Source organism: Solanum lycopersicum, chromosome 7 (genome assembly GCF_036512215.1).
Source record: "Solanum lycopersicum chromosome 7, SLM_r2.1".
NCBI lineage: Eukaryota > Viridiplantae > Streptophyta > Magnoliopsida > Solanales > Solanaceae > Solanum > Solanum lycopersicum.
The window spans coordinates 53,545,538-53,571,502 of NC_090806.1; the positions used below are offsets into that span (position 1 = coordinate 53,545,538).

The 25,965-nt window shown below is 34.5% G+C and overlaps 1 protein-coding gene across 19 annotated transcripts; it reads left to right on the forward strand.

Moving 5' to 3' along the window:
- The first annotated feature begins 6,854 nt into the window (after positions 1-6,854).
- LOC101262536 (uncharacterized) lies at positions 6,855-23,273 on the forward strand. 19 transcript variants are annotated; one of them, XR_011210741.1, is made up of 17 exons: positions 6,874-7,022; positions 7,205-7,286; positions 8,341-8,876; positions 8,968-9,232; positions 10,069-10,358; positions 11,271-11,456; positions 11,644-12,381; positions 12,476-12,570; positions 12,654-12,704; positions 12,828-12,916; positions 17,028-17,630; positions 17,746-17,820; positions 18,497-18,567; positions 18,655-18,712; positions 20,817-21,029; positions 21,134-21,202; positions 22,926-23,164. XR_011210741.1 is itself a non-coding variant. In XM_069286927.1 (17 exons), the coding sequence occupies exons 3-16, from the start codon at positions 8,461-8,463 to the stop codon at positions 21,168-21,170; spliced, it is 3,171 nt and encodes a 1,056-aa protein (XP_069143028.1). In that variant the 5' UTR covers positions 6,874-7,022; positions 7,205-7,286; positions 8,341-8,460; the 3' UTR covers positions 21,171-21,202; positions 22,926-23,273. The 19 variants fall into 19 exon arrangements, 14 of the variants coding, with proteins under 14 accessions (XP_069143026.1, XP_069143028.1, XP_069143034.1 ...); XR_011210742.1 differs by lacking the exon at positions 22,926-23,164 and adding an exon at positions 21,471-21,665; XM_069286927.1 differs by having other exon boundaries at positions 12,645-12,704; positions 20,842-21,029; positions 22,926-23,273.
- The last annotated feature ends 2,692 nt before the right edge of the window (positions 23,274-25,965 follow it).

Genomic DNA, 25,965 nt, shown 5'->3' on the forward strand with positions numbered 1-25,965 from the left:
CAATAGATGATTTCTCATCTCATCATTAGTATTAAGTGTTTTAAACTCAATATTTTTCATTAGAGTGTTCATAGAGATTGGTCTCTTCATTATCTTACACTCTCATTGGTGAGTACGTGTTGGTAACATTTACTTAGGCTCATTTGAGGTTGCTTTCATCATATACATTAACCTCGCATCATGATTGTCACCATATTCTTTATTTCATTACGTATATCTTAGATTCACTTATTCTTGAACGTATGTTAAACTTATGTGTCTATACATACAAGCCATGGAACTTCATTCATAGTTCGTTAAGTGATTCTTACTTTCCTAAGATTATGTATTACAAGACTTATGTATCTTGTATATATACCAAGATCTTGATTTTTGATCAAAGTAGATGACATTATTCTCGAATATTTTACTCACGTATGACTTATGTATCAATACGGAGGTTTGGGCACGGGAACCCAACTCTTGAATCATTTGGATATCATTCATATTTTTCATTGACTTTATTTCTAATATTCATAACATTAGAACTCTAAATTAAATCTCAACATCTTCATGAAATGATTTATTTTCTATTTTAATTAAAATTCCAACTTAAATCTCAACATCTTCATGAAATAATTAATTTTCTATATTAATTAGAATTCTAACTTAAATCTCAACATCTTCATGAAATAAATAAATTTTCTATTTTAAATAAAATTCTAAATTAAATTCCAACATTTACATGAAAGAATTAATATTCTATTTTATTTAGAATTCTAATTTAAATCACAATATTCACATGAAGGGATAAAGTTTCTATTTTAATTTTTACTATTAATTAACCAAAAGGTTGGAGTTCGAGCCCCAACAACCCCTTTGATTTTTAGAATTAAGTTTACTACAATAGGGAGGTTGTGGGTTCGAACCCCCACAGCCCCCTTATTTTCTTTTAATTTTTGCTTTAGAGAGGAGGCTGTGAGGTGGTGGGTTCGAACCCCCATAGCCTCACCTTTATATCCTTAATATTTTGCCTCCCTTCAGCGCTGAGGTTGTGGGTTCGATCCCCACGCCTCGCATCTTCTTTTTTTTTTCGCAAACTGGGGTCATGGGTTCGATTCCCGCCCCCAGCCCCCCTTTTTCGCGAACTGGGGGTCATGGGTTCGATTCCCGCCCCCAGCACCTCCTTTTTTTTCTTCCTTTTCCGCCCCCTAGGTTTCGAGTTCGACTCCCCCCTGCCCCATTCTTTTTCTTAGCGAATTTCACCAGCCCCCTGTCCCCGGTTCGAGCCCCGCCTTCAGCACTCCTCTTTATTTATTTTATTAAGGCATGTTTTGGTGAGGTCTCGGGTTCGATCCCTGCAGACCTCACCTATTTTTTTTAATTCTTTTTTTGCTCAAAATTTCCAGAATGCATCTACAACTTATTTCCAGGTTCTGGGACATTACTCCACAATTTTGTACATCATTTTTACGGGTTAATTTAGCATTTGTTTCTTATACATTTGTTAATGTTCTTAAGACAAGTTTAGGGAGATGATTTGATCATTTGTTTTAACTAGAATTTATAGTCTTTCAACCATGTGAATATACGATTTTAAGAGCCTCTAATTACACACAAAACACGAATAACCTTTATGCTATTAGCATGCTAAAGAAAAACTCAAAATCATGATCACAATCTTGCACAAATACATACATATTCCCAAAAGACACAAAATATAAACACATAGCCATAAACATGTACTCGAAACGATATCATCACCACAAACAAGTATCCCTAAATTCTACCAACAAGAATACCCAACCTAAGATCATAGGGAGCTAGTGACAGGGGCATGCAACGGGAAACAACCTTAGTTTCGAGATGAATAGTTTGAATCGTAAGGGGCCTCTTGGGAAAGGAGCCAGGAGAGAAGAAAACCCATACCTTAATCGATGTTCAAACTTTGATGTTGCTGCCCGGAAAACTCCTCCAAACCACTCCCAATTCACTTCAACGTACACCTCACTCGACGAACCTCTCTTAGCCTTGACGTTTTGATTACTTTTTCTTTTACTAATTTTTTTTTGTGAGTTCTTCAAGCGTGAAGAACTGTTGATATTTGGCAGAATAACGTGAGAAAGATGGAGAACATGAGAGAGAGAGTTAAGAAGCGTGGGAGAGAGAGAACTATTAGGATTAGAAGACTAATTAAAGAATTAGTCAAATAACATTTAAAATAAATAAATACAAATCTGTTTTTGATTTATTTATTCATTTAAAACGTGAAAGGACCATTATGCCCTTAAATACCTATTTATTCTTATTTATATATATTTTTTTTGAACCGTTACAACAATAATCCCTGGATTGCATATAGGGCACAATAACCCCTATTTTATTTTTCATGTCTTTACAGGGCACAATAACCCCTAGTTTCATATAGGGCACAATAACCCCTATTTTATTTTTCATGTTTTCACATGGCACAATAATCCCTGGTTGCAATTTGGGTACAAAACTCTCTTTTGTCTTATTTTTTATATTTTGTAATAGGCTACAAATTATTTTTATTATTAGTATAGACTTTTATAGCTTTAATCAATAACTCACAAAATTTCCTAGTGCAAACTAGGCAGAAAATTTTGTTTTGTGTGCAGGTTTTTACATAGTACACAAATTTACAGTTCAAAAATAAAAGAATTCATCCTTTGAAGAAAATAAGTTTTCAAGAATATCATGCGGAAGAACGTCAGTAGCTGAAGTCAAGTCATGAAGTTTCAAGTCTTAAACTCAGATGTCCAGAGCAAAGGGCGAGAATCGATGAACCTACCAAAGAGGGTGAAGCGATATATGAGAATCCAAAATGAAGACTTAGCACTATCAGAGTAGATAGGATTTCATATCTTTCCTTCTGCATTTTGTTTTATGTAATAGCTGGAGCTACGAATCGGAATCTCGACAAAACTTCACTCGACTACCTAACTCATTGGAACTACGCCTGACTCATTATCATCAACTTAGGATAGGTAGTTTTTATAAAGATAAGACACAGTCAAACCTCTTCTCTATTATAAATTTTACACATTTTTGCCATAAATATTTCAGTAAAAAATTAGTCACATTGTTCACGTCTTTGCATGAAAACTCTTCATGTTTTCAAGCAAAGAGGGGCATACTATGAATACCTAATTTTTTACCAAAATATAAAGAGTTCACACCAATTTTTTAAAAAAATTATATTTAAAATAAATAAAAATAAATAAATTGTGTAAATTACTTTAATAATAAAAAAATTATGAATTCATGGTATTTGTTTTAAATCTTCAACTTTTAATTAGTTTAAAAAATAATGGTAGAAGAAGAAAAAAAGAGTCCTAGATATTCAAATTACCTTCCCCTTATCTTAAGTAACCTCAAACTCCCAAAAACTAATTTTCCTATTATTGTTATTTAGTAGGATAATTATTTAATTATTTCTCAACCATAATTCTCTAAACAATATTTCTAATTAAATCCTAATCCCACTCTATTACATTTCTTTTAATTAGCACCAGATTCTCACCCAAAAATATTATATAACACATATAACCCACGTTCAATTGAGAAGGAAATATACAGAGAGAAAGACAGAGAGAAAGATAGAGAGATGTAAAAAAAATGTACAGAGAAAAATATAGAGAATACACAGAAACTGAGATTGATAGACGTAGAAAAGAAGAAAAACAAGCAAACACAAAGAAAAAAACGAGTTATTTCTTTTGAAAATCAGGTTAGAGTTAGAGATTTAATCGTGATTCCAAATTCGTGGATAACAGCTCGCTTTTATGGTATCAATTTTCGCAGCGAGGTAATTATAAATTCTCGCGTGATTTAAATAATATTACTTCAATGAAAAGTTGATTCCAATAGTATGAAATACTTCAAATCACATGTATTATATTGATTATTGTTACGTTATTATTATTATTATTATGTTTTTTAGATAAATTTTGCAATTTATGTCGCTTCATGATATTGAATTGTTGAATTTAAATAGATTTATATATCTTTCTGTCTATTTTCACTTTAGAATATTTTTGTTGAATTTATTGTAGACTTGTTAGATTAGAATATATAAATAATTAGTAATTATTTTTTATCTAAGTAGAATTGTAAATTTCATGTAGAGATTCATGATAAAATAGTGATAATTACTATAAATAATTATAATAAAGAAAGAGTAAAATTTGAGAAATTGTATAAAGAGAACAAAAGAAAAAAAAAACAACAAGAAAGCATAAAACAAAAAAAGAAAAGAAAAGAAACAGCGAAAAAAACAAAAAAGAGGGGGGGGGGGGGGAATAGCAGAATATTTTTATATATATAAAAAAGAAACAGAAAATACAAAAAAGAACGTGAAAATGAAAAAAAAAGAAAAAAGAAGAGAGAAGCAGATTTTTTTTTATATAAAACAAGAAATTAAAAAAAATGAATGAAAAAAGAACGTAAAAAAAGATAACAAAAATTATTTTAAAAAATAAAAAAAAAAAGGAGAAGAAGACAAATTTTATGGAATAATAATAAAATAAATAAAAATAATAAAACAGAAAGTTAAAAAATAAATAAAAGAAAGAAAGAAAGGAAAATAGAAATAAAATAATAATAAAAAAGTTAACAAAAACGTAAGTTTTTTTTTTATAAAAATAAAGTAAAAAAAGAAAAGAAAAAGAGTGAGTTTAAAAGAATGTCAACCAAAATTAAAATCTCTTTCCTGTATAAATTTTACTTTCAAAATATTAGATATTTATATATATTCATTAATATGTGTGTGTATATATATATATACAGACACACACAAATGTTAATTAAAATAAACAGATTTTTCAAGTTTAAAATTAATGAACGTACCTTGAAAAAAATAAGATCATTTCAAATAAATTAGTCAGTTTTAAATAAGTTAAACAATAAATTTGGGTAAATAAAAATTTATCATTAAGTTTAAATAATATAATATTCAAAATTAAGTCAAGTCATATCAAAGTTAATGAAACGACCGTGCTAGAATCATGGGATTCGAGGGGTGCCTAACACCTTCCCCTCGGTCAACAGAATTCCTTACCCGAATTTCTAGTTCGCAGACCAATAAAAAATGGAGTCAAATTTTCTTTTGATTAGGGATTTAAATAAGGTGACTTGAAACACCAAAACTCAATTCCAAGTGGCGATTCTGAATAATAATTATCCCTTTTCAAAATGTCTCTTTAATTGGAAAAACTCTTTTTCTTTCGAAATAATAAAAAAAACAATATTGAGAGAAAAAAAAGGGGCGTGACATGCGTACATATCTAACACAAATTGAAAAAAATATATATAAAAAAAATTAGGAGCGGACAGTTACATAGGATGAGATAGAATTTTTTATTTTTTTAAAAAATAAAATAATATCAATATTATTTTTTTTGGGGTGGGGGGGGGGGAGGTTAAGTGGTGGAATGAGTTAAGAAAATAATTTAAAAAAAATTTAAAAAAAAATTATTTTTTAGATACTAATACTTTAATCTTTAATTTTTTATTAATATTAATAATTTATTATTTAATTTTTGTTAAAGTGGAAAATTCTATCCATGTGGAATGTCATGTGTCAAGTTTTTTTTTAAAGAAAAGAGAGAGTGTATTACACACACCTCTAAGGTGTGCTTCTCAAAATAAAAAGTGATTAGTTTAAGTATAAAACTCACACTCTCAATAGTTTAATTATGAAACTCAAAAAAGTGGATAGTTTACGTATTTTTTTTTGACATTTATCTCTATAATGTAAAATATTAAAAATTTGAGGTGGAAGAAATCTTCTCTTAATTCAAGTGCAGAAAATTATTCCTTATTTTGATTCTTCCAACTTGACTTGCTTAAGGTTGTAATAATACATGAATATATATAATTTTCCTTTTAATATACGTGTATCTAGTTTAGTATATAGGGGTGAACCTACGTAATACATTACGGATGCTCGAGCACTCATTGACCTCAGCTCGAGCTATACATAATTAAGTAGAAAAATAACAAAGCTACTATAAAAATAATGGTGAGCACCCTTGGAATAGATAGTTGCGTGGTTCCTTTGGTTTAGAGCTTGAAGTTTATGTGCTTTTAACTCATGGCAAGTGATATCGATCCTCCATTCATGTTTTTACTCCCTTTTTTTCTTATGTGAAAAAAAATAGCCCTGCTATTTTTATTTTTTTTAAAGGGAAAATGACTTGCAATTAAGCTCTTTGATTGATAGAAGTTTACATTAAAAAATAGTGAGCATCCATAGCCCTAAAATTCTAGATTTGCCACTGCTTATGCAGCTAGTACATGTACGTGTCGTAATCTAGGCCTAAACCTTTTTTCTTCTATTGAAGTTTGAAAAATCGATAATTAATATATGTGTTGAAATGATATTTTTGAATAACATTTCATGCAAAGCGTGCCCTATAATACATAGATAGTAGTAGATTGCAAATATTCTTTTTAAGTATAATATATAAATATGTCACTTAATTTGACATCATTTTATATTTTTATTCTTCAACTTTGGATGTGTACAAGTAAACACTTAAATTTATATAAAATTAAACATATACATGCATGAGTCCTACTGATATAACAACACCACATAGAGACACGGAGAATGTCACGTAGGGTACGTGTCTGTTTGTTTAATATTATATAAGTTTAAATGTCTTTTTATGTACACTTAAAAGTTTATTAGAGGATATAAATGTGACCTGAGAACAAATTAAATAGCATAATTATTTATTGTTTATAACTATTATTTACTTTTATCAAGTCTTTATAAAGTTAAAAAAAAGAAGGGTAAAAATGTGTTTGATAATACTAAAAAAAATAATTAATTTTCATGTATTAACAAGACATATACTTTTTTTTTGGGGACAAATTTAGCAATAATTTGGTCCGGGCTCAAATCAAAAGCGGGCCAAAATCCGGTGAAGGAAAAAAAATACGATCCATGTTATTTCTCGACCGACCCTCCACCATCTCCTCTTCTCACCGATCGACGACGTCCGCCGTCTAATGTATAATCCTCTCTCTTTTCATGCGTTTATGCAAATATTCGATGAATTTGTGTTTGCTTTTCTCTTATTTACTGCATACCAGATTTTTTTAATAAATAACCATTTTAGAATTCGAGAATTTCAAAACCCTAATTGAACTCTGAGTTGATATACTTTCTGATGTATTTTATTGATCATTTCAGAATTTGGGTATCGAAGGTTGTCCAGATCACACGGTCTTTTGTTTTTTTTTTAAAGTGGATTTATACAGTATTAAGTTACCAGGTAAAAGATTTATTTTTTTGGGTATGTTTCTTTAGTAAATTTGTCAAAGTTGTTTGTTTGTTTGTGATGCTGGTGATTGTTATTTTTGACATTCTGTTTAAGCTAAGTAATAAGAGTATTACTAGAGATTGTGGGTGTCTAATATGAGCATTTGACTTGAAAGGTTATGATTTGTTTTGATCATAGAAGATTTATTAGTAGACTGTGGATCTTGCATCAGTGGAATGATTCAAAGTAGAAAGCTCAGTATGACAAGATTGTCTAAATTGTGTACCCTGCTTGATGAATAAGTGAGGGAGGGGATAAAAAAGACAAAAAAATTGAATTCAATGTTTATTTAATGGTACATGTGCTAGTCTGAAGAAAAGGTAAAAAATAATTAGCAATAGAGCATTTATTGATTGTAAATGTTTACTTCAACTGTTTTTGCTAGTCTATTCAAAGGTTTGAATGGCTAGATGTGCAACATCTTTTTACTAGTTCAACATTTAGATGTCATCCTCTTCTGTCTTTTCCTCCATTAATGGCTGTTTTTGCACTTTGTTGGCTTGGATACTTTAAATTAGTGAATGATAGTCGATGCACAGAGGATTGCATGGCAGTTTTTGTCATGGAAAAAGCTTTTTCAATTCTTTATCTATTCAGCTTATTATTGATGGCTTCAACGTTTAGGAGTGTTTATCTTCTTGCTTTTATCTTTCTGGAATTCCATGGTTACACATTGAACCTGCTTACACCCTGGCGTAGTTTGTCACACTGTCTTAAAAGGTTATTATGCATTTAGGATGACTTTTCAGTATTATTGATCTCTTTGGTTTCTTGACCGTTTCCGTTTTGATGTAGATACTTGTTCAAACTTCTTTATATGCATTAAACTCCTTCGTTTTGACGATTTGTTTTTTTTTGATAAAGAATGTTAACAAATTGTACTACTGCTTTGCACGTTCCCTTTTAGACTCTTTAATTAGGCTATTTTCTTTTTTTTTGGTCTTATTTATGGTCTCCGTGGACTCTTCTGAGCAGATCTTATGTAGCCATAATGGTATCCTTGCAGGTTGTAATCATCACTATTGGGAAAGTTAGCTGAGTTTCATGCATTCATGCTGTAGAGTATTGTCATGCACCTCTGTGTCAATTGGGCGGGAAATACAAAGAGCGTGTTTAAGCTGATGCGATGTCAGCATCTAGCAGATTTGATCTATCTTCTAGTAGCCCAGATAGACCATTGTATGTCACCGGGCAGCGTGGGTCATATGCATCTGCTTCATTGGATAGGTCCGCTAGTTTCCGCGAGAACATGGAGAATCCAATCTTATCTTCTCTTCCTAACACGACAAGGAGTACTTCAACAATTACACAAACAGATGTCACTAACTTTTTTCAGTGCTTGCGTTTTGATCCAAAAGCAATGGTGACAGAGCACAAACTTAATAGGCACAGTGATTTCAAGAGACTCACTGGTTTAGCTTTAGGCATGCCAGTAGAGGATTCTCCTGTGGTGTCTTCTAAAGGGAAACCATCCTCTTCTCCCTTTCCAGAGGAAGCCAGACGGCTGAAGGCTGGTCTTCGGGAAAGCTGTACTAAAGCAAGGTAGTTATTTGGAAACTTAGCTGCATTGCTTTATTTTACCTGGTCGACATGGATAAAGAATTGTTTTGATTTATTTCCAATGAAATATCAGGGAACGTGTAAAGATATTCACTGAATCCTTATCTGTGATCAACAAATGCTTTCCAAGCATTCCATCAAGGAAGAGATCTCGGTCAGACGTCTTATCAAATGAGCGACCCAATGTGTTATATTCAAGTGACCGGTCAGTTTCAGGAGCAGGCATTGGTAAAATAGGAACCCAGAGTGGTTATGAGTTTGAGCTACAGAAGTCCGAAAAAAGGACCAAAAATGCTGTTCCTAATAAGCGCACTCGAACTTCTATGGTGGATCTGAGGGTTTGTATTTTTCCTTTGCAGTTCTTTTTTGCAATTTCTTAAAACTTTATTCAGTTTTTTTGAACTTGGGAAGTTTACTTTAACTTCCTAGTTAAGATTCTCTTTCTTAATGCATCTCCCATCACTGTATCAGTACTGATGAATAACCTAGAGAGTGAGACACTGACTCTATCCTTACCTGATTCGTTTGTTATTATTGCATGATATTGTTGAAGGCTGGTTGAGGCTGTCTAAATTGCTAAATGGAGTTGGATGCTGTTGAGCGCTAGGATAGACTCTTACCTTATTAACTTGCGTAATGTTGAGTTTATTTTTAAGTGCTTTTCAGATACTTTCCTGGTCTATACTTATAATACTTTATACATTTGAGGAAGTACTGAAGTTTTCGAAGGGATAGATAATGACCGTGTATTTGAGGAATTTCTTATTTTCAATTTGATGGCAGCCATGAGGCCCTGTTAGTTTAAATGATTAGGTGTCTTTTTTGTAGAGATTTATAATTTTGTGTAGGCTGTCAATATTTTGGGTAGTGCTTGTATTCAGGATTCTCCCACATCAATAAAATTGTATTTCTTATAAAATAACAAAAAAATAAAATAAGAAGGATGTTTTGTGTTGGAGTTCCTTGTCTTTGTTTTATTTTATAGGTAGATATTTTCCTTTTAAGATATCTTTTTTCCTTGTTGTGGATGGGTGAATATCTTTCCTTGTTCTTGATGTCATCTTTGGCTTGACAACTTGCTCCTTCACCTCAAATTATTCATTTTCATTCATCAAACATGCATGGAATGAGTTCCGAGATCCTCAAGACTGATGGATATGTTTTATTGAATTAGCCGGAGGTGCAAGCAAGCACTCCATCAAGGCCATCTGGGATTATGGATAGAGATAGGGAGATATTGAGACTTCCAAATAGTAGCACAGTTCATGGAGAGGACCGGACATCATCTATTGCTGTAGAAGGCTGGGAGAAGTCTAAGATGAAAAAGAAGCGATCTGGAATAAAGCCAGATACTACTGGAAGCTCGTCGACAGCAAAACCTATGGAAAGGGAACCAAAGCAAGGATTGCCGTCCCGTCTTATAGCTGATGGCCGCTTGCGGTTTGGTGATACCCATAGCTTCAGGTGTTGTTTCAAATATCTATGTCAAATTTAACCTCCAGCTTCAATGTGTGTGTTTTAGATTTAGATTTGTCTTTATCTGCCCTTTTTATATGAGAACATATATACATGTATGAATTGCTGATGTTCTATTGGTAGATTTCCTTTCTTTGGTTGAGTATTGTTTGGACTTTGGAAGCACTTCTTATCTGAGAAACCTTGCTATAGATTATATAGTGAGAGCACTGATCGAAAGAGCAGCAAATCCTATGGCAAAAGTAGAAAAAACTTTCCTAACCTCCCTAAGGATTGGGTTGACCGGAAAAACAATTACCCCACCAGTGCACCACAACCCACCCATGTTGGTTGTACACAAACTTTATCTCCTACCTTTGGGGTAGAGAGGTTGTTTCCAATAAACCCTCAGCTAAACTGTTTTTCTGAAACAGGATTGCAACAATAATATGACAGCAAAATAGCAGAGAAATAGATAGTAAATAAACATTTTGAAGAATAAGAGACGGTACCGTGCTGGAAACATCAATTGGGTGTATTTGAAGTTGGACAAGCTTTAACCATCAAAAGAAATTTGGGAAGCTTTGTCCTTTCTAGATGAAGTATTGAGAACATAAGCCAAGAGGGAATACTTTAGAAACTTGCTTTCTCTATCTCACGTGTAGATTATTTGGGAACTAATATATTGTAATTAGAGATTAAAAGAGATGGCATCACATATTTTTTAGGAATTGTAAAGAATAAAATTTATAATCATGTTGGTGGTGAAAGAAAATACTACCAAACTGAAATACCAAACTCAATTGTACCCACTTGTAGTTTTTCTTTCCTTGGTTGTTCAAGATTATTCTAGTTACAGTGTAACTGATAAGCATTAGCCTTGTTCTTTACTTTGAACTGACTTTTATTATTTTCAAGTAGACCTGGAGCTACTCCAGGAACTACTGGAACTGGAAAAGCTGATGGTGTATCACAGCAAGTGCCTTTAGGAATGCGTTCTTCCATGTCCAAGGTTGACCAAGAGAACAGTCTCCATCTCATTGATAGAAGAGACCAACAACTTATCGGTTCAGAGAAAGAAAGGGTGAAGATCAGAGCCATCAAAAAGTATGGGACTCTGACTTCTTTTATCGTCCTTTCTTGTTCATTTTGGTTGAATGTCTACAATGTAACTTTTGGAATTTCATCTTTGCTATTATGCTTTTGAATCTTTCTTTGAGAGATTTCCATCTTTGTTTTGTATCCCCTCATATTCTTACTTCCTTTAGATGTTCATTTTATTCTATTTATGCAGTAAAACAAAGACAGCTGCTCGAGAAAATTTCATATCTGCTACTCCTTCTTCAAGTACAAAAGTGAATTCTGTTGCTCGTGCTCCACGATCAGTTTCAGGTGTTGCACCAAAATTATCAGCAGTGGTTCAACAGGCAGCTGCTGCTAATGATTGGGAAACCTCTCACTGCACAAGCAGATTTCCATCTGCTGTCGGAGCAGGTAATCGTAAACGAACCTCTTCTATGAGGTCGTCATCACCGCCTGTTGCTCAGTGGGCCAGCCAAAGGCCCCAGAAGATCTCTCGACCCGCAAGAAGGGCTAATTTTCCTATTGTTCCCAATAATGATGAAAACCCTTCTCTTGATAGTACAAGTGATGCTCTCAGTAATGAAAGGCGTCTTTGTGGTTCTTCCCCTCAACAAGTCAAATTAAAAAGCGATCATTTCTCTTCAGCTGCTTCTGAAAGTGAGGAGTCTGGGGCTGCGGAAATCAAGTCCAAGGACAAGAGCAACAGGTCTGACGAGGTAGATGAAAAATCTGGGCCCCATGTTCAGAAGATGTCTTTGCTGCTCCCACCAAGGAAAAGTAAGAGGGCTAGTGGGGAAGATCATGGAGATGGTATTCGTAGGCAAGGTAGGACTGGAAGGGGTTTTACCGCCACTAGGAATCCGATGACATTGATGGTTGAGAAGCTTGGAAATGTTGGAACAGCAAAACAACTGAGAAGCTCTAGACACGGTCTTGACAAGACTGAAAGGTTGAACCTTACCCCTATATGTATTTTTATGGTTCTCTTCCATATTTAATGCGAATGAAATAACTGTTCTTCATTTACGTGACTATTTATGCAGCAAAGCAGGCCGACCTCCTACAAGAAAGCTTGCTGATCGTAAAGCTTACAAACGACAGAAACAAGCGACAATGAATGCCACTACTGATTTTCTAGGTAGTTATAGCAACAATGTAGCTGGATTGTATAGGTGTTAGTCACTCTTCACTTTGGTTGTTCACTTCTCTTAGTTGGTTCAGATGATGGGCATGAAGAACTTCTGGCTGCTGCAAGTGCTGTTACCAACACTGGTACACTATCAACACCTTTTTTTTTTCCTGCTAACCAATCCATCTTTTTAGCATTAATTTGACATGTTTAATTTGTAATTCTTTGAAAAATATGTTCTTTTGATGGACCTGTATTTATTGCAGCTCAAGCCCTCTCTAGCTCATTCTGGAAGCAGATGGAGCCACTTTTTCGATTCATGTCAGAAATAGATACAACCTTTTTAAGGCAGCAGGTGATGGCTGTTTTATTTTGTTTTGTGGATTGCGTAATATTTCCCCATAATAATTCGGTTAACTTCTGGAAGTTGCTAGTTATTCTGCAAAAAAATCATCTAGCTATAGCGACAAGTTCAAATTGATACCCTTCTTTGTCAACTGCTTAACGGACAGGTACTGGGCTCATAGTTTCTGCTGGAATCTGAATTGGGAACTTTTGGCCTGTCTATTTGCATTTCATAAGTTTTTGTTTACGGGAAGTTACTTAGGCCTCAGTGCAAACAACTTGATGAATGTTTTAATCTTTATCATTCAGATCTCAGTCATTAAGTCTGTTTGTTTTCAAGGTTTGAATCTGGAATCATTCAGATCTTAATCATTTAGTGCATTTGTTTTTCTTATTTTTCAACCACTTAATGGTTCTGAGTAGGTCTGAATAATTAAGACGTTCATTAGATAATGTGAACATAGATGACAGTTCACTGCTACTCCATCAACTTTCAACAACCACCCACAATCACCATTTCAGTCACAACTACCATCACTTACCATCCACAATGTTGCCCAAAATCAATCGTCATCCCAATTAGCCATCATCACCACTAATCCATTAATACATCAACTAATCACTATCGATAATTACCCTCATTAGTCAACATTTTTTTTTGAGGATAGTAACACCTTATTAGCCAAACATTTTATTCCGCTAACTATCACCATCATTCACAATAACCATTCGCAGTTGCCTAGTAGTATCATCCCACCCCCAACAACCGCGGTTAAACTAGTGCCAACCACTATACCATAAGATACTATCCACTACCACCATCCCAAATCGACACACACAAATCACCATTGTTAGTCACCACCAATATTGCCATATAAAATTTTAAAATTTTTGATTGATATAACATTAGATCACTTAATGTTTTATTATAATTTTATGTTTATTGCTTTTTAAACAAAGACAAATTTTATACATTCAGATGTGGAGAACACAAACAATGTCACCTATTTTGTATTCAGATTTTTATGCAACATCTTAATTTTTAGACTTTGAAATCTTAATGCACATCTTAATATTCAGACATGCACTAGATTTATACCTCTTAATAGACCTTACCTTAATATTATGTACTCCCCATGTTTCAATTCATGTGAACCTATTTCTTTTTAGTTTGTTAAAAAAGAATGATTGCTTCCAAAATTAAGAAATAATTTAATTTGGACTTTTCATTTTACCCCTAATATAAAGCTTTTATAGCCACACAAATGTCATGGTACGTGAGACCACAAGTTTCATAAGTCGTATAGTCACACAAATGTCATGACATGTTTAAGATCATTCTAAAAGTTTTCTTTCTTGAACTCTGTGCCCAGTCAAATAGTTTCACATAATTGAAATGGAGGGATTATAGTTTGGCGCCAGATATGATGCATTATTTTATTCCCTTCCACACAACATACTTCTTTTTCTTCTTCTTTTACTTGGGTTTGATGCACTTGAGCCGAGAGTCTTTCGGTAGCAGCCTATCTACCTCCATGAGGTAGTTCCACTTAGTTTGATTTCACTGGTATGTTGTTGTTGTATGGAGTGGAGTTGTGGTTGCCTCTGCGTCCAGCGTGTGATTATTATAATTGTGGACAGTACTAATTGATAATTGCTAAGGTTAATTTATAAATTTCTTTTGAAGTAAAAAGCCAAGAAAGGATTGCTATAATGTATATCCAGTTGTCATTCCTATGGTTACCAGCAAATAGAAGTGGCGCAAAAAATGATGTTGGTATCTTTTATTATGAGTAGCAAGTGCATGAGAACTAAGCAGTTGTAGTAGAGTTGGTAGGCAGTGTGCTGGAGAAGTTGTACTAGAGTTAGGGAGTGTTAACTGTATGATGCTTTGTCCTTAAACTTGTCGAGCTTATTAATTTATTTAGAGAAAAAGATCAAAATTGTCCCTTATCTTTGGCCTTGAGACTCAAAATGATCCTTATCTTTTTGTATGGAGCACTTTTACTACACCTCCTTTGGAAAATGGTGCACCTTTCTTGAATGTCCGTCTCTCATTTTAACAGAAGAGTTGTCCACATGGTTGTACTTTTGCGAATGCCACTATTTATGCGTGGCTTGATCTAAATCATGTTATACTATGTAATAGCCACTTTATCGTCCGCTTTCATTTGTTAGCTTTTTCATATTTTTCTCTACAAGTGTGTCTGCAAGTACATGGATTCTGGGATTGTCTTAGCTGGAGTGGAATTTTGCAGCACTAGCTAAAAGTTAGCGGTGGTTGTTCGATTCAGTTTTGAATGTTATTGGTTCGACTCGGCATTTATAGAAATGCTAAATTATTATAGAAAGTTAAGATTCAATTATTAATTTATTCATTCTATATCAATTTAACAGATACTTCTCATCAAAATAAACATTGGAACCTAATCAAGGAGCTTGTTATTTTTTATCAAACGTAGAATCATAGTTTAATAATTATTGCCGGGAGTGATCAGTTAGCGGTTAAGAAAAAACACAAACCATTACAGAATTGATAATTCACAAAATGAATTCTAAACCATTTCCCAATTGTAAATTCTGAGCCGGGGTCTTTTGAAAACAATCTTTCTTCCTGACATGATAGAGGTAAGATCTGCGCTCTGTACCTTCTCATACCCCATTAATGGGACTATACTGGGTATCTTGTTATTGTTACCAAATGATAAGATTAATAATTTTTTTTTTGACACTGGCAACATTTGTATTTCAGTCAGTACTACCTATGATTGACTCAGTCTCATTGGAGTAGACATTTATACACCAAAAACAGAACAACAAAATACAGTTAAGCTTGATTTACTGCAGGTTGTTGTCCGTATTTTCAAAACGTCTATCATTTCTCTCTCCAGATAGTCCACCAATAATATTTTGTCATTTCGAGTTATTAATTTTGATTTGTACCAAAATGGTTGGAGACAACCAATATGATTATATAAATTAATCATCTGCTCATACTATTATGGAGATTATGACAAGTTACCTTCCTCAAAAAAATAATTTTATGGAGATTATGAATAATGGAGAAAATTTTAACCGTGCACCAATGGAATTGAAGGTTGGATCAGTGTGTCCATGGTACTAATAATTATAACTTCTTTCTCTGAGAAAAGAGAACCTATCATATCTCCCTATCTAACCTATGAAACGTTGACACAAGCAATAAAAATAAGCTAATTGGTAAGTGCTTACGGAAAGAATAACAAATTCTATTGATAAGGTATGACCTACTCTCTACAATGAGACGAAGAAGAAAGACAGAACGCCTAGTTTTTTTGGGGATTTTTAAAAATGTATGACATGCGTGTGAGCTGCTACCATTAGTGATAGCCAGGAAATGTTTTGGAGACTAAACTGCACCATTTTTTGCAAAGGAGGAGGACTATTAGTTCTTCTGTGGAAAATGAGGATCATTCTGTGTCTCAAGGCAAATATAAGGGACAATTTTTGGTACTTTTCTCAGATTATTTACATATAAAAGAAGCCCCTTTCCTTTTTCTTCTTTTTGTTTTGGAGATGGGATGGGTGGGTGTGGGTGTTGTTTAGCTGGTTAATAATCCATGGCATTAATCCTGGAGGAGCAACCAATTCTTTTCTTTCCGTTTTCTTTTTAATGATGCTTTGAAGTTGGAGGCTTCTGTTTTCTGTATTTTTAAGAATTCTTTGAAGAGAAAAAAGAACATTGTGTCATAATATTTTTTTCCAGCTTTAGCTTATATAAGAAATCATAAAAAAATTTGAGCTCAAGTTTTACATGCTTTTTTGACTTTCTACTACCTGGTCCTTATGGGCTATCTTGTCTCATTACTGCATTTTTCTCTGACTAGTGGAAGGGGGGGGGGGCATGCGAGAGTGGTGGGATATGTGCATAACTTTCCACCTTTACTGTCCCATGAGAAGTCTTTGCATTTATCATCTATTGGCAATGTGATGCTCACCTTCTGGCCTTGAATATTTGATTGATGAAGATTAAAGGAGTGTTTGACCATATCAAAGTTGCTTTAATATCATCAGTCTGCCGCTATGCCTCTAGTTATGATTTTTGCTGGATGCACTAATCTTCATTGTTCTACTTGTGACAGGTAAATCATGAGATCAACCTTTCAGGGCCAGTATCTGACCCTTTTGATACTGATGGTTCGAGTTTAGTCCCAAATGGTTTTGGGTTGACCGAGTTTGGAGGAGATACAAATGAAACGCGGAGTCTTGAAAGTACCGTGGACCATGTGGTCTCTGGAAAGAGCAAACATAAGGATATTTCCTTGTACCAAAGAGTGATGGCAGCTCTAATACCTGAAGATCTATATTGCAGTGGGAATGAGGATCTTAATTCTGATAGTTATCGATCTGGATTTGAAATGGAGATGAATTTAGAATCAGATACTTCTTGTGCACAAATATTATATGGCAGTGAAACTTCCAAATACCCTGCCTCTAATGGATACATAACAAATTCCAGTGTGGATCACTTTGATAATTCGGAGCATGTCATGGACTGTAATAATGTTACATCTGCCTCAGACATGGGCGGTTTTCTAAACTATGATCATTCACAAAAATGTTTACTTCCACAACAACGAACCTTGCCTGGTTTTGTCTGTTCTGAGTATCAGTATAATGAGATGTCCATTGATGAAAAACTTCTTCTTGAGATTCACTGTATTGGAATATATCCACAGTTGGAGGTAAGTTTTAAGGATCCTCAGCATGTTGTATGGTTATAGTTCTGTATTTTGTGCTCACATCGATCAAGTGTTCCTTGGTATGCTAATTTGTGTAAAAATATGGTGGTCTATGCAGTCTGATTTACCACATACAGCGGATGAAGAAATCAGCATGGACATGAGTATATTGGATGAAAAGCATCAGGAGATGGTAAGTCTTATTTTGAATGGGTACATTCTTGAGTGATCTCTGTGCCTCTGTTTCTTGTGTCTTGCTCAGTTTCCTCTTGCTTACCTTGATTTGTTGAGCCAACTGTTGCTGGACAAAAAGTGAATCAGCTTTCAAACCTAAATCGATATCGTCACTTAATTAGAGAGAATTGGATATTTAGCATGGAGGTTGGTTACCTCTTCAAGGTTTGAGATGCTCTTTGAATGAGCATCCGCATGGGCTCAGGAAGTTTCTTTAATGCTATAAATTTTTATTTGAATATCCAAATGTGGGCCAGTACAACAAAAGCATCTTTGCACAAGGTTCTAGAACCATGCTAAATGCGTCAGAAGATTTCGGAAAGGGGCACTGAACTTCTCACTCAGAAGGAGGAGGGAACTTACAGATTCTAGAGCTTTTCTTTTAATGTTCCTAGAGCTTATTGCTTTCTCCTCTTGTGAGTTATAGAGGTTTAAGTAGTTTCCTTCCCCTATTGTTCCTAACTGTATTGGTTACAGTTCTGTTGGGGTGTTTGAACCACTGAAGTGCCTTTGCCTATCAGCCTGCTGTCTATTGTTGTTTCAATGGTGCTTTTTGCTTTTACTTTTATGGAGTGTGCAGCCTACTTAAATTGTCTCTGCTGGTAGCCTTTCTCATGTGATTGCTTGTTGCATAGGTTTCTAAGAAGAAAGAAATGCTGGGAAAGCTGTTGAATTCGGCAGCAGAGACGAGGGAGTTTCAAGAAAAGTATTTTGCTTCTTTCAGATACATGGCTTGATCCTTGATTAACACAATTCATTGACATAATAACTAAAGCATTTAATTGTTTTATAGGGAGTTCGAACAGCATGCTCTTGACAAGCTTGTGGAAATGGCATATGAGAAATATATGGTAGGTTGAACATTTTAACCAATTCTTTTCCTGGTTATTAGAGGCAACTTCAATGGAAGGATGGGGGATGAGAGTTCATGTATCTGTTTATGGTATCAACTGATTGCTAAATTGACATAGCTTTTGAACTTATGCTTCTTTTTTCATCTTTGTGGTGATTTTTTTCTCCCCTCCAAGAAGACCTTGAACTGAGTATCTAATAGTAGGTTTAGGTGCCTTATTACTGTGGAAAATTTTTTCCTAGGGTTTAGATGTATATTTTTCCTGTCATTTATGCTCAGCTCCATTTTTGCTTTCCATATTTCTTATAACCAAAAACATACTGTCTTGATATCATTCCAAGTTCTGCCTCCAAGACAAAAGCGGGTAACAGACATCATGCTCCCGCCTTTGTTTCTTATGATCTGCAGTGTTCTACATATAATTCATTGCCCACAAATGTTTGATGAGTTGATATTTTTGTCCATTTGTCTATCTTTGTGAAATCAGTTCTCTTGATTGATTTCACTGCTATTCTGCTTGTGTATGTCTCTAGTTCTCTCTATTTTGCAATCATTTAAGTTAGAATTGAGTTATCTTGGTTGCTAATGGTATCATCTATCTAGGTATCTTCTTTTCATTGTAGTGCGTTAGGAATTGTGCTGACTCTTGTATACTGCCTCTAGTAGTTGATAACAAAGTTGTGTCTGTATTGTCGGAGTATTAAGTTGCAGTTGAAGTTGCATGGAAAATTATTCATTGACATTGTCTTGCCTTGGCAGAGATGTTGGGGTCCAAATGTCCACGGGGCAAAGAGTGCTAGTGGAAAAATGGCTAAGCAAGCTGCCTTAGCATTGGTCAAGCGAACTTTGGATCGATGCATAGAGTTTGAGGAGACAGGAAAAAGCTGCTTCAGGGAGCCCTTGTATAAGGATATGTTCCTTTCTGCTATATCCCGCCTTAGTGATGGACAAACAGATTCCTACACTGACAGTGAAGCTGCAAAATCTTATTTTAGCCCACAGCAGAGCCCATCTCTAAACCAGGACATACTTTATGAAGCCAATTTATATTCTGAAGCAAGTAGAGTCAAGCGGAGGGAGTTGGAAGATGTCCTTGGTACTAGCATTGCTGCTTCCTCTGGTGCTCTGTCAGGTGTTGGATGTTCACTTTCAAGCAGTGCAAAAGGGAAGAGAAGTGAGAGGGACCGAGAAGGAAAAGGAAATGGCAGAGAGGCATCATCTCGTGGTGGATCAATAAAGATTGGTCGACCTGCCTCTTCCAGTGTTAAGGGAGAAAGAAAGCCTAAAACAAAATCTAAGCTGAAAACTACTCAATTATCCACTTCCGTCAATGGCCTTCTGGGCAAGATGTCAGGGCAACCTAAAGCAGCAGCGTCTTCAATAGTGAATTCAAGTGATATCAGTGCCAGTGGCACTGGCAAGGATAAGAATGATTATGACTTGGATGAATTAGAGGATCCCATTGATTTGTCTGGTCTGCAACTTCCTGGAATGGATGTTTTAGGTGCTCCTGATGACTTTGATGGTCAGGGACAGGACATAGGTTCATGGTTGAACATAGATGATGATGGATTGCAAGATCATGACTTTCTGGGCCTTCAGATTCCAATGGATGATCTGTCAGAATTGAATATGATGGTTTGAAGCCATCTTTGCTATAGTTCCTATTGATTGCCGATCTCTGGAGAAACAGGCTTCTGTGACCATCAGTCCGTAATTAGGGCAATATATTCTTTCTGATACTTATATACGACTTCATTTTTGAGTGAACCTCTCCCACTCTCTTGGGTTTTGTCCCTTTCAACTCACTTTGACTGTAAAGATTTTGTACAACTTTTAAGATAGTATTGTAGTTATAGTACCATAGGAACTCTGTATTTAGTAATACAGGTAAGGAAATGATGTCCTCTGTACATAAATTGTAAGTGTTCAATAAAACCATTTTATTTAAGTCATCTCATCCTTGTGTTACCAGTTCCAATGTTGCCTAATTATATAGTTTAGTTGCTCCTTTTGTCTTATTTGGTGTATTTCTTCTACTATCTAGCATACTATGCAATTGCCATCATGATCACATTTTTTTTTTCATTTTTATGATTCAGGATCTCTTATGGTTTGCGATTGTAGGATAAACTCTCATTGCTTATCGATGATCTAGTGGTGGTTCTCATTGCTATCTTTTCTTATAAGGAGCTAGCTAACCTATTGCTGAAACCTGCAAGTTCCATGTTCTGTCTACTAGGTGCTTTTGCTGTTTGTAGGATATCAATTCGCAAGGAATCATTAACATCAAAGCAAGACAAAATGCATCTCAGGTATATCATGGGCAATGAAAAATTGCATTCTTCATAGTATTTCTTTATGGTCGTATTTAAACTAACTGGCTTTGTATTAGTTCTGATTTGAATTTTTATGACAGATTCCCTCACTTGATAACTGTGATGGAAATCTTTTAACTCGACTAGCGTCTGGGGTACATCCTGTGGAGGTAGCATTCTAGTCTATTGCTTTTATATGCGTCAAAGTCTGGCCATATGTGGGATCTTCTCTTTTGGAATTCTACCTTGTATGCCTCTGCAGATTCTGCATTTATGTTATTTTTTATTGCATATGGTAGCATGGTGACTCGATACTGCAACCATACTGGTTGTATTTTTGTGTTTTTTTTAGTGATTATATATCCATATTTCTTGAGCTGAGATTGCCATAAGATTGAGGAACTGCAACATTTTTTCCTCTTTTGTCATACTTTACAGAGGATAACCAGAAAAGATTTGAGGGAGGGGGAGATAGAGAACTAATTCAGACACTACTTGAAGACAGAGTCAGATAGTACTAGCGTGAGCAATAGTTGTTATTGGCCATCATTTGCCATACTGTTAGGAATCATCTCTGCCTTATCAAGTAAAATATTTCCTGTATTAGGTAAATACACAACCATTACCATGCCACTGGACAATTTGAAAAGAGAAACTATTTCGACAGGTTCTAGTTCATTCTTCACCCTTCTGATAAGTGATACCGAAGATCGAAAGTACAGTGCATATCAGCTTAAGACATACAAGTGCAGTGGAGAGCATGTATTAAAAAATTCTAAGTTGCTCTCCTTAGGCTTAAGAATGGGCTAAATAGACGTTTTTGTAGTATGCAAATAAATAAGATATGGCTTTTGATTGCAAGTGAGTTGTGCTTATTCCAAGTTGCCGACGATCTAGTCAACTGTGCTTTTCTTAAATCAATCAGTGATTGGTCAAAAGATGGATGGCAAAATCTATTTGAATGCTGGAGACAAGTCAGATGATATAACTGAATCTAACTGCATCTGGAACATGGGTTGTGGCTGGGGGAAAATAAGGAAGAACTTGCTATGAAGAATGACAATTAGTTGGAATGTTCATGTGTTGGTATGTTATTGCGTTTGGCTTCTGAAGGCAGAGAGGATGAAGTTAAGAGGTTGAAGCTCAGGGAGCACCACACCATTTATTTCTGCACAAAGAGATCTAATGACTATTGCAGATTATTTCCATTGTAGCAGTCGAGGAGAGCAAAAGATCAACTCATTAGGAGAGAAGATTATTATAAGTGGGAACTGGCCGCTGCTAGAGAAATTTATGGGAACCCTTGGGTTGTCCGAGGGGATTTTAATGTTACAAGGTTCACAGAAGCGTTGAAGGGGAAGTTAAGGGAGTGGAATCTGGCAAATATTGGTAGCTGTAAAGAAAGAAAAGTGATATCCTAGATTAGATAGCTCCAACTAGACAAGGTACAGGAACTGAGGGTTCCTTCAAATGATGAAATATCTCAAAAGGCTAACTTTAGCTATGGAAGTATTGTAAACATGAGGAGGTAGCCTGGATGGACACAATAGGTCCAGAATCCTCAGGTTGAAGCAGGGAGATGAGAACAAATTTCTTTGAAACGATGCTGATGCATGCACAATCACATTGGTGTACTGCTGGTAGATGGGGGCAGAGATCACTGATCATGCAGCGCTTTGAAGGGTGAACTAATTACTTTTTACCAGTAGTTATACATGTATCGACAGAAACAGGGAGACCACAGTTTAATTTGGGAATGCTCGATTAGAATCCGAAGGAAAGTTTATGTGCATTATGTTCTTATTTGCCAAATTAAACTATATCTCAAAATTATACAAGTAGTGTGATTATAAGTTTCTATTTTCTTAAGTTCTTATTTGCCAATATTTTTAGAACTTCCTGGTTTGAGGTCTAAGCATTGCAAGGAGAGAGTGATACCAGATCGAGGAGGGAGGTCTATTGCCAAAGGAGATTGAAGATAAACAAGTCCAATTTCCAATTGGCCTAAGACCTAAATTATGTGACTTGGAAGAATAGCTAGATTTTTTTCTCTTAAATTAGGTGACTTGGAAGAATGTTGGAAGTGTTTGATTGAAAGAAGTCTAATGGTGGTTTTAAGCGTTGCCCTCGTATCTTTTCCATGTCTTTTTTCTTCATTTGTGTTTTCTTAATCATAAAGTAATTTATATAAGTTCCTTCTCAGTGCACAACAAATAATAATATAGATTTCTTGTTCATTTATTTTTATTTCTTTTCTGTTTTTTCTCCTCCATTTCTTCTTTTTCCTTCATTGTTCATTTATTTTGTTCGCAAACTATGTTATTTTTATTTTCTTCTTCCACCATAACGGATCTTGGCTCTTTTATATTTTCTGCTTTCTTTTTGTTTTTCATTTTCTTTATATCTTGTTTCTTTTTGAATTTTGAATTTTCCTTTAGTCTAATTTGATAAAACAGTCAAATGCCCCCTCTACCTATATCTGGATTTTTTGTTACATACTTCAATTTCACGGTTTTTTTTTTCAATCACATTGGAGTGTTTAAAAATGAAACTATTTATCTCTAAATGCTTAGTAGACAAAGTGAGTGTATATTACTCTCAAGATAGTGTGCCTCCAAAAATATTATAGTTTTATTTTTAATATTTGTTTTCTTGAATATATGCATTTTTTTTCTTTCTTCTCCATAACAACATAAATCAAAATTTTCTACCACTCACTATTGCTAAATGCTGTGGGCGTTATAATCTCCACGTAATTTACCAATGTTGATTCCAAACAAGTTACCAAACTCATGTAAAAAATTTGCAACATCAATCAAATCAACTATAGGTAAAATGACACTAGGCATTTATATCATCCCATGAGGCTTTGGATCGGAGCTGAATATTTTTTATCTAGGCATACATCAAATACATTTGAATCCCCCAAAAAGAAAAATATATATTTATCTACTAATAGATATTTCAATTATAAATTTCAAATCTCAATCAATCAAACTATATCTCAAAATTGCCATTAGAGCTATCAATATGAGCTAGCACAACCCATCCGGGCTAACCTATACAGGCTTCGACATTTTACGGATCAGGCCGGGCTAACCCATTTTTTTGTGTAGTCCAGAAAATGGCTGGCCCAACCCACAAGTACGTGGGCTACAGGCTTGTCGGGCCAGCCCACTTTATTTAAAAATTATATTATATTTAGAATTATTAAATTAAATTATAAATTATAATTTAAAAATATTATCATAAATATCGATAAAATAATATTACATGATGTTAATTTTATTATTTTTTAATAAATCCACAAATAAAATTATCTTTGTAATATTTATTAAGTTTTTTTTCAAGTAAAAGTATAAATATCTAAATGAAATATCAATCTAATTGTTTTGAATTTGTACTCTCTTTAATTTTAAAATTTAAATATTATATAATATTTTATAATTAACTTTTATCGGCCCACGGGCCGGCCCTACCGATATTTCTCAAGTTCACAAATCAACAGACTTATTCAGGTCGGGCTAAAAAACCTTTTTCTAAAATGCTAAATAAAGTGATATATTAAATTTTATTTACATATACTTTTTTCCGTTTTGGTTGGGTACTATGGGTTCTTCTAACTACAACCCTGATTGTCTTGAGTGACACCCACACTAAACCACCTGGTGGGAGAATCGAAGAATAACTCAGACTACCCAACACTATTTAAATAAAATCATGTTTAGCATAAATAAAGAAACAATTTTGTGAACTAAAGAATGAGTACCCATAAACTCAACTTAATAGCCAAAAACATTAAACCTGGAAATTACCCCCAAGAATTGAAGGTCATCACACCAAACCTCTAAAATATTAAAACTGGGGATGCAACACGGAAAATAATCAATAAACTAAAGTCTTAATAAATCCGTGTCCAACCAAATGGACAAAGAGATGCAGAAGAATCCACAGTTTCCTAAAAGGCAAAGCTCACCCTTGGATTCAGAATCAGTCGTCTCTCAACCAAGGTCTCGGATTAGTCGTGGGAAAACAATACTCACCATGGAAAAGAATACGTGCATTATTAGTACATAAACCACCATGTACCGATAGGATCACGCAGTAAACTGTCATTACAATATAGTAACACAAAACAATACATATCATACAATAATTATCAACCACATAGACTCTAAATCACATGTAATGAAAAAATAATACTCGGGTCACCAATGCATGAATACATGTCCTACATGATCACAATGCAAATGTTCGGTCCTCTCATGGAACAACAATCACATACCCGGTCCTCTCACAAAATCCAAACCCAAGTTATTAGTGTATGAGCGAGGTATCGGAGCCATCCATAGTTAGTGTATCAATGTGGTACCCGAGTCATCCATATTTAGTATACCGACATGGTACCCAAGCCAACCAACAATCATGCACAATCACATAGCAAAATGAACAAGACCACTTGAAAACCACAAGTCACAATCACAAGTTCATTGCATGAGCTACCTACGTAATGTTATTTCATATATCTCCCTACCATGAACTATGCATTGATACTACAAGAAGTAGACAACATCACCTATCTCAAATGAAGCCTCTTGAAAGTTGTAAATAACCACATCTTTCTCCTTGCGAAGTGTCTTGACTTTTTCTTGGTCTAAGACAAACAATATAGACAGCAATCAATCACTAATGTCCTATTAAATTACCAAGTTTATTAAGAATTCCTAACCCCCACCAAAATATGATTATCTTCTCCACCATGGAATCGTGATAAAAACATTCCCTAATAGCAATAACATTGATTCTAAGGCTTAAGAATTAATGCATAAAGTATGGGAGTCGAATTCTTAACTTTACGAATTGTGTGGGAATTAGGTGCTGAATACCCAAAATAATTCCTCCCAAGTCCAAGAACTCAAAGCGCAGAAAATAA